At 36.5% G+C, this 9,196-nt stretch overlaps 1 protein-coding gene across 6 annotated transcripts; it reads right to left on the minus strand.

The window, feature by feature from the left end:
• Positions 1-2,399: 2,399 nt before the first annotated feature.
• On the minus strand, positions 2,400-7,773 carry LOC119996478. Of its 6 annotated transcripts, XM_038843120.1 has the most exons (8): positions 7,616-7,773; positions 7,451-7,515; positions 6,848-6,998; positions 6,621-6,659; positions 4,236-4,328; positions 4,030-4,131; positions 3,584-3,941; positions 2,400-2,705 (listed from the first exon to the last, which is right to left on the minus strand). In XM_038843120.1, exons 5-7 carry the CDS (start codon positions 4,323-4,325, stop codon positions 3,588-3,590), a joined length of 546 nt encoding a protein of 181 aa, XP_038699048.1. In that variant the 5' UTR covers positions 4,326-4,328; positions 6,621-6,659; positions 6,848-6,998; positions 7,451-7,515; positions 7,616-7,773; the 3' UTR covers positions 2,400-2,705; positions 3,584-3,587. The 6 variants fall into 6 exon arrangements, 5 of the variants coding, with proteins under 5 accessions (XP_038699048.1, XP_038699049.1, XP_038699051.1 ...); XM_038843121.1 differs by lacking the exon at positions 6,848-6,998 and having other exon boundaries at positions 7,456-7,515; XM_038843123.1 differs by lacking the exon at positions 6,848-6,998 and having other exon boundaries at positions 2,400-2,701.
• Between the last annotated feature and the right edge of the window lie 1,423 nt (positions 7,774-9,196).

A 9,196-nucleotide genomic window follows, 5' to 3' on the forward strand; every position in this document is an offset into this window, starting at 1 on the left:
TCAAAATTTTCAAATTGTGAATTTCTTCCACAAATCTTTGACTCCATCTTTGAAGAAATTGGTTTTCACTATGACTCAAGGTGACTTTTTGAATAGGGATGCCAATGAAGCATTTACTTTCTTTGATGGGTTGGCGGAGGAATCTCAATCTTGGGAAGCTCCTCCACTAACCCGACATGATGTTGTGCCAAGCTCTAGTGGCAAGTTTGTGTTGAATGAAAATGATGATGTGCATGCTAAACTTGCTTTGTTGTCCAAGAAATTGGAATCTTTAGAGTCACAAAAAGCCCCTATAAATGTGGTTGGTGTTGATGAACATGTTGCTTGTACTTTGTGTGAAAGTAGGGATCATAGGACGGATGAGTGTAATGCTTTACTGGCTTGTAAGGAAGTCCTATTTGGGCAAGGTTATAGTGGGAACAATTCTCAAAACTTTAGGAAGCCCTACCCTACCAATAACCAAAGCAACAATTCTTACAATGAGAATTACCCTTAGAAGAATCATCCAAATTTTGGGTGGAGGAATGATGAGAATAATCAATCTCAATCACTCCCCAATCCACCCCAACAACAATTGCCTCCTCCAAGTGTTGCACAACCAGCCCAACAACCATAAATTCCACCACCTAAGAGGTCCCTTGAGGACACTCTTAACATTTTCATGCAAGCTCAAATAGGGGAGAATCAAAAGGCCACCAAATTTCAAGAACAAACCAATAGGGTCATTGAGGATATTAGGAGTCAAATGACCAAGGTCACACAAGCTCTCACCACCTATGAAAAGGGAAAATTTCCGGCTCAACCTTACCCTAATCCTTCCAAGCAAACCAATTTGATAAATTCATCTAGTGGGAGTGGGGAGGTTAGTGGACATGAGCAAGTACAATCTATCCTTACTTTAAGAAATGGAAAAGTTGTGGATAGACCTATACCCTTTGAGAATAGTGAGGAAAATGATGTGGTGCAAGACTTTGGTAATGGTGTGAAAGAGAAAGAGGAAGAGAAGAGTGAAAATGAGAAAATTTTGCTTGGTGAAAGAGAGTTAAGAAACAAAGAGACCAAGTAGAAGAAAGTGAGAGACAACCAAGAGAGGATAAGGTAGAGCCTAGCCAGGATAGTGAGTACATCCCCAAGCTACTTTTTCCCCAAAGGCTAAGAAAGAGCACCAATGAGGCATTGCATAAGGAGATGTTTGAGCTATTTAGACAAGTTAAGATCAATATACCTCTCCTAGATGCCATTAAGCAAATACCCTTTTATGCCAAATTTTTTAAGGATTTGTGTACGGTGAAGAGGAAATTAAATGTTAAGGAGAAAGCTTTTCTAGCGGAACAAGTAAGCTCCATTATTCAAACCAACACCCTCCCTAAGTACAAAGACCCCGGTTGCCCTACTATCTCATGTGTCATAGGGAACCATAGGGTAGAGCAAGCATTGTTAGACTTGAGAGCAAGTGTGAATCTCCTTCCGTACACAATCTATCAAAAATTGGTGTTAGGTGAATTGAAACCGACTAGGATCACCTTGCAATTAGCCGATAGATCCGTTAGGGTTCCTAGGGGTATTGTTGAAGATGTGTTAGTACAAGTGAAAAATTTTTACTATCCCGTGGATTTCATTGTGTTAGATACTCAACCCCCCACTAGCTTTAGCACTTCCATTCCAAACATTTTAGGTCGCCCATTCCTAGCAACTTCCAATGCCTTAATCAATTGTAGGAGTGGGGTGCTACAAATTTCTTTTGGGAATATGACCATGGAGATGAATATCTTTAGTGTGACTAAGCTTATGGGTGAGTGTGAGGATATAAGGGATGTAGATTTTATCCATGCCTATGTTGAGGATACACTACAACAACGATGTCTTTTACGGCGCTTTTAAAGCGCCGAGAATAACCAAAAAGCGCCGTTAAATGTCTTTATCGACGCTTACCTAAACGCCGAATAAGCGCCGTAAATATTCGTGCCGTTAATGATAGCGCGACGCTTAATGAAAACGTCGTTTTAATTATATTTAGCACGGCGCTTTTTAACCGCCGTAAAATACAAATAAAGCGCCGTGATCTAATTAGTAGGATTGATATTCTAAGAAGGATAAAGCGCCGTTTGTTATTTTTATTTTTTTAAATATGTTTTATAACGACACTTATAAAGCGTCGTTAAAATGTTAAATTATTTTATGTTATTAATTTCCCGACGCTTTAAAAGCGCCGTGGATAACTTATACCTGTAACCAAAAATAGCATATTAAATGGTTCCACAACCTGCAAGAATTGATTTCTCCATTTCAACATACAAACAGACATCACAATATTAAGCGATCACTTTCCATTCTCCACTTCATAGCATTTACACAATTAAACAAGAACTTCCATTCTCCACTTCATATCATTTACACAATTAAAAATATATGACTTTTCATTCTCCACAAGTGATAATATATAATTAGCCAAAAACATACATAAAACTATCTAGGTTCCACAAGTGATAGAATAGGTTCCACAAATGATAAAAACATACTATCTGTGAACATACATAATGATAGAATAGGTTCCACAAGTACTGATAATAAACTATCTAGCTTGGTCAGATAGCAAGAGAAACTGCATTGTCAGCCTCTACCAAAATGAGCAGGTCCTCATTTCTCAATGTTCTTCGTCAAGATCACAGTGCAATACAGCAAAATAGTTGCAGTTCCACACCTATCTGTGACATGTAAATGAAGTCTTAGGAGCATATATACAAGCATTTCAGATTGTTGCTGAAGTATGAGTAAAAAATCAATACATATTCTCAAAGAAACATCATCCATATGTAACGTGAAGTGATTCAACAGAAAATCAATCAATTTTCTCAGAGAAACATCTCCCGTAACTTGTGATTCAACAGAAAATCAATCCACTCAAATCACATCTTCACCCTTCAGAGTCAATTTAGGCATGTCGTGTTATTCAAAGTCAAATTACACTAGCAGCCCAACACACCACCAAGTAACTTGTGTAACTTGTTTATAATATGTTAATGTCTTTAGTCAATATACAAACAGATGAATACAAATGAAAATAATAATAATGAAGAAAATTTAGGATGACATGCAAAAAGATCAAAGAAAGAAATAACTGATGGTTTTCTAGTCACAAGCAGGTTTCACAATATGCATATGAAGTTTAGGCATTTCATTTCCTCAGAGCTGCACCAATAGAAATGATAATATGTAATCTAAGTCAAAAAGAGTAGTTTTGATAATACACTAAAACTAGAATTATTGATTATCGAAGTTAATACAGAATTATGAATCTAATATTGCAGGTCTGGTTTACAGAAATAAAAAAGACAGATGGAAACAGAGTAGCATAAGCAACAGGAGCATCATAGCAAGTCCAAGGCAATTAAGTAAATCATAACAAGCAGAATAGCACAGACAAATATTGTCAAAAAAACATGGCAAGCAGCAACAGCTGGAATAAAATTAAATTTCATAGTAACAATCAGACTTGAATTTGAAGCAGTAGCAGCAGCAGCAAGTCCAATGCTATTTAGTAAATCATAACTTCACAGTAATAAAGGAACAAAATTAAACTTACCATGTTAAGGGTTATCACCATTGCCCCTTTCTGTAAATCTCAGCAAAGCCTGCGTAAGCCTAGCCACATCTTCCTCCATTTTTCTTGCTCTCTCATCGGATATTTTCTTATAGTCTTCAAGCTCGTTCCTTGCCGCTTCAGCTTCTCTTTGCGCAATCTCAGCAGCTCTTTTTGCTTCTTGTATAGATTGAGAGGATCCTGACCTACTATTAAAACCTTCAGAAGATGGCACTACTCCATGTCCTCGACAACGCACACGACCAGGTCTGTCTGGCCCGAGAACTTGGGTGAAGATGTGCTCGTCGTCTAAGGAGTTCAATCCCTCCTCTCGCTCGTTGATCAAATTACCCATTTCCTCCTATAGACAATTACAGGCATCAATAGTTTACATGTAAACTATTGTATTAAACTTGACCAACAATAAGGAATACAAAAATAAAACATACAGCCTTTTGTTGTGTGAATGCATTCGAATATGTTCCATCTTTCTTCACATAGCCAAGCTTGAACATTTCAATGCGGCTGGGTCGAACTCCCCTCTTTTTTGTCTAATAACAATGAAAAAAAACACAGGTTATAAGTCATTATGCTTTGTATTTTGTACTTAATCAGTATTGAAGACTGTAAACTCATAAATACATATATACTTCACCTCTTCATGCTCAATTGATGCAAACGATTTTCGACCGGTGCGATGGAGCATTTGTTGCACTTCTCGGTTTTCCCTATTTTTATGACACATTTCCTGCATAAATAAATTATCATTAAAGCAATGTAAATTATAAATATGTAACTGATAGTTGGTTATGCATATTACTTGGCAATAAATATAAGAAAATTATAACCTTGACTTTTTCCGTCCCCCATTATTCTTTCACCAACCATTTCCAATCATTTTCACTAACTATTGATGGTTGATTAGCCAATCTTTGCTCGTCTGTTTCATATATATCATAGAAGTCCTTCTTCAACCTATAACGAAAGTCCCTCCATTTCTTTCCCATTGATGAAAGCGCCTGCTTCTCTCTACCTGGCTCATCACCTATGTCAAACTTCTCCTAAATACACAAAGTTCAACAAATATTAATACATACTTAAATGATGCCAATCATCAAATTCCAATTTGTACTTCTACTTACCTTCACATTATCAATCATGAGATCTTTCTTCTCCTTTTCAATACCTCGCCAAGATGACACATATAACATTGTTTCTTTCCATGTACTAATCTTTTTGAACATGTTTGCACATTACAAACTGGGCAAGCTAAATGTCCTTTGGTGCTCCATCCTGATAGAACTGCATATCCTGGAAAGTCACTAATAGTCCATAACAAAGTTGCCCTCATCCGAAAGCTTGTCTTATTGGATGCGTCAAACGTATCCACACCTTCTTCCCATAATTCCTTCAACTCTTCAATCAATGGTTGTAGGTAAACATCAATATCGTTCCCAGGAGCTCTCTCTCCCGGAATAAGTAGAGACAAAATCATATTCGTCTGTTTCATACAAATCCATGGAGGCAAATTATATGGTATGAGAATAACAGGCCACATACTATATGATAGACTCATGTTGCCGAAGGGATTGAATCCATCACTTGCCAATCCAAGTCTGACATTTCGTGGTTCAATACTAAAGTCAGGATACAATCGATCAAGATGTTTCCAAGCCTCCGAATCTACCGGATGCGTTAAATTGCCATCTGTAATGCGATTGTCATGGTGCCATCGCATATCAGAAGCAATTTTGGAAGACATGAACATTTTCTGAAGCCTTGGTTTTAGAGGAAAGTGGCGCAATATCTTTCTTGGGACTCGTTTTCTTTTACTAGAATTCACATACCCGTCATCATCGTCATCATCACAAACTCTACCACTATTTAGTTTCCACCTCGACTCTCCACAAGTGGGACAATAGGATACATCTGCAAGTTCTTTGCGAAATAGAACACAATCATTAACGCATGCATCTATCTTGTTATATGAGTGCCCAAGATCTTGGAAAATCTTTTTTGCCTCATAATACGACTTCGGTAGTGTTTCACCACTAGGAAAAGCATTCTTCAACTCTTTAAGCAACATGGTGAATGCATTATTATTCATCCCCCCAACACATTTAATATGTAGGAGTTTTAAGATGAATGAGAGTAATGAAATCTCACAACCAGGATATATGCTAGTTTTGGCATTTTGAAGAACCCTATAAATTCTTTCAGCCTCATTTTGTGACATAGTACTACTAGTAGTACCCACATCATATTCATGGTCGGCAAAATTCTCCGGATTAAGACCTGGTAAGGTATTTGCTATCAACTCATCTATTTCATCACATTCCACCTCAAGCTCAAGCTCATCATCTTCATTGTCAACGGTAGCCGATCGTTCTTCGCCATGGAAGTTCCAAAAGGTGTAAGTACGAACTATCCCACTTATGATCAAATCTTCCTTAACATTCTCTCTAGTCTTAAGATGTCCATTAAAGCACTTTCGACACGGGCAATATATCAGATTTCCTACTCTTGGGTGTCGAAAAGCAAAATCAAGAAATCCCTCAACCCCCCTAATATAATCAGGGTCCAAACGGTTGATAATATTCATCCAGCTTTTGTCTAGTTCGGCCATCTATCTAACTAACCTGTATGTACATGAACAAATGAACAAGATATATTGAGAAATCCATTGAAATGGTTCTAGCATATATATACAGAACCCCACCCAGTTATGAATACCAAGTTTTATTCCTCAGTGACACAAAATTGAGTCAATGAGTAATAGTTAAGTACAAATATTGTCATTCAAGCACATAAAAAAAAAGCACAAGTGATGGAGAACATTTGCATGCATAACAAGCATAGTTGGGAAAGGTTTTAATATCATATTCCATTCAATAGCTACTTTGAATGATTGTAAGAGTTTCCCATTCTGTTATCCCATTTTCCTTTTAAAACATCCTAATTTCAATTAAAGAACAGAAGAAAGAAAGAGAAAAAAACAGGCACAAGTGAGGGAGAGACTTGTAGGAAATTAGTATCTAACCTTCAAACACAGTCAAAAAGCTCCAAAACGTTTCAAAAGCTGCCTCAAAGACGATGTCCCAACACCCAGATATATGGAGATATCCCATGCAAAAAAAAAAAAACATTCAATAAATATATCACTTTAGTCAACCAGTAAAAATAACTGATGCGTCAATCTCCACAATTCTCTCAAACACAGTCAATAAAATAACAAATCATTTTCTCCCAATTCTACAAAATAGCAACCACACACAGGCGCATAAGCTGACTGGACACTCAATGCCTCTGCTACTGCTTTAATGCATGTATAAGTTTCAAATCCATCTCTACTCTTTAGATGCTCAGTAGATAGAAATTTTTTTAAAAAAATCTCTCCTTTGAGGGCACACGTGCATACCTAGGCACAAAGAGCATTTACAATCACTTATACGCTTAGCAGATAAATTTGCTAGGATGGATAAGACAAAATCTTTCCAAGTTGGGGAGATTTTACATAATTGCCTCGATAAATTCCCAAATTCAAATTCAACATAGAAATTAATACCCAAGTTCGAACTTGCTCAATCATTAGGAAGTCGATCATGAAAAAGATGATCAAAAACCACAGCACATAAACCAAAACCCACTAAAGTCAAGGACAACCCACTTCAAGAAAACAGAAAACAAAGCAAACCCAACTGAAAACACAGTCAAAAGAGCAGAAATAAAGATGTTAGAATAACACTCACAGGGAATTAGGATGACGTATATCCTAAACCCACTAAGATTTTATGTGCAATATTCTAATGTCTCTAATACCCAGATAGCACATAACACAATTGAACAAAAAAATGGTGGCAAGCGACTCACCAAACCTGCTAGATGGTGGTAATGAAATCTCCCAATTCTAAACCCTATGCAGCGCACTTGTGTATCTGAGGAGACCAAGGGAAAAACGAAATCAACTGAGAGATTGAAAGCCACATACATTCAGAGCTCTGCCCTTAAAGCAAGAAAATCGATAGGAGATTGTACCTGAGTAAAGATCGTGCAGAATCAAGAACGAAGATGAATCATACAACGGTCAAAGGAGTTCAGTGGTTAGTGGTCGAAGAAGTGCAGTGTGTGCAGTGATCGACAGAGTGTATGACGGAGTCACGGAGCGCAGTCGTCGACAGAGAGCAAGAAGTGCAGTGGGGTACTACTGGTCGAAGAACTTGGTCTTTTGCGAAACAGGGATTTGATTTTGCACAACAGAACGGTGTCGTTTAAATGTTTAGGATATTATGGCACTTTACAAGCGTCGTACAATTACATACTTTTCGACGTTTAACCGAGTAAACGTCGTCATATTATTTCAATAAACTAAAATCACTTAAAATGATGTCGTATTTGTTTTACTTTACGACGCTTTAAAAAAGTGCCGTTAAAAATATAAACAATAACGACGCATTTATCATTAAGTGCCGTGAATTAAAATATTAAACCCTAAATAATTACACTAATTTCTTTATTCTTCATTCATTAATATATAATATCTTTTAAAAACTTTGGGTAATACAATATTTGAGTTATGATATATATGATCTTTCCAATAAAATACTATATTATATTTAAATTATACACTACTATAATACTCCTATATAGTACCCATGCCCTAAACCCTAAATGAAATTGAATCTCAAACCCCAAACCTTAAACATAACTCTAAATATTGTTAACCTGAAAGCCCTTACATAAACCTAAACCTGAACAAATTACTTTTATTGCTTCAATATATAAGTACTGAGTTAACACCCTAAATCATAATCTTAAAACTCAAACCCCAAACCCTAAACGTAACCCTAAAGTATTGATTTACTATTGTTGTGATATGTATATGTCTTATACATGCATGAGTGTACATATAATAAGTGTATAACTTGATATGATTTAAAGTCTATTATTTTAGTTGGTTCATATTGATTTTTATTTGTAAATATGTGTAACGTGGAATTAATCTAAAGTCTTACCACTATTTTATTTAACAATTTTAACGGCGGATTACAAAAAAAGCGCCGGTATTTTAGGGCGCTTTAAAATAAACATCGTAATTTTATGGCGATGTACATAAGTGTCATTATAATGAATTATATTATGGCGGTGTGTTATAAAGCGCCGGTATTTGACGACGCTTCTTTTGAAAGTGCCGTAAAATAATTCGCGCCATTCAATTCGCGCGTATTATTTTCTGAATCGACAACGCTTTTTCATAAAGCGCCGAAAATTTAATTTTAAGCCGACGCTTTAAATAAGCATCGTATTTGCTTTAGAAATTTACGACTTTTTTTAAAAAAGCGTCGTTATATTCATTAAGCGTCGGCGCTTCTGAAGAAGCGCCGATAACTTGCGTCGTAAAAAATCCAGTTTTTGTAGTGATAATTTGGAGTTAACCCTTGCAAAGGATTCGGTTGAAGGTGTGCTAGCATTGGGTGCGAAAGTTAGTCAACCTTTGTGTGAGAAAGATGACATTGAGGAATTAGAGCCTCCTACACTTAGAGTTGAATCATCCCAAGTGCATCCACCAAGACGGGAAAGAAAACCTTTAGTAAGTGGAGTGAAAAAGTCTCCTAAACG

This window comes from Tripterygium wilfordii, chromosome 4 (genome assembly GCF_013401445.1).
Source record: "Tripterygium wilfordii isolate XIE 37 chromosome 4, ASM1340144v1, whole genome shotgun sequence".
Classification (NCBI taxonomy): Eukaryota; Viridiplantae; Streptophyta; class Magnoliopsida; order Celastrales; family Celastraceae; genus Tripterygium; species Tripterygium wilfordii.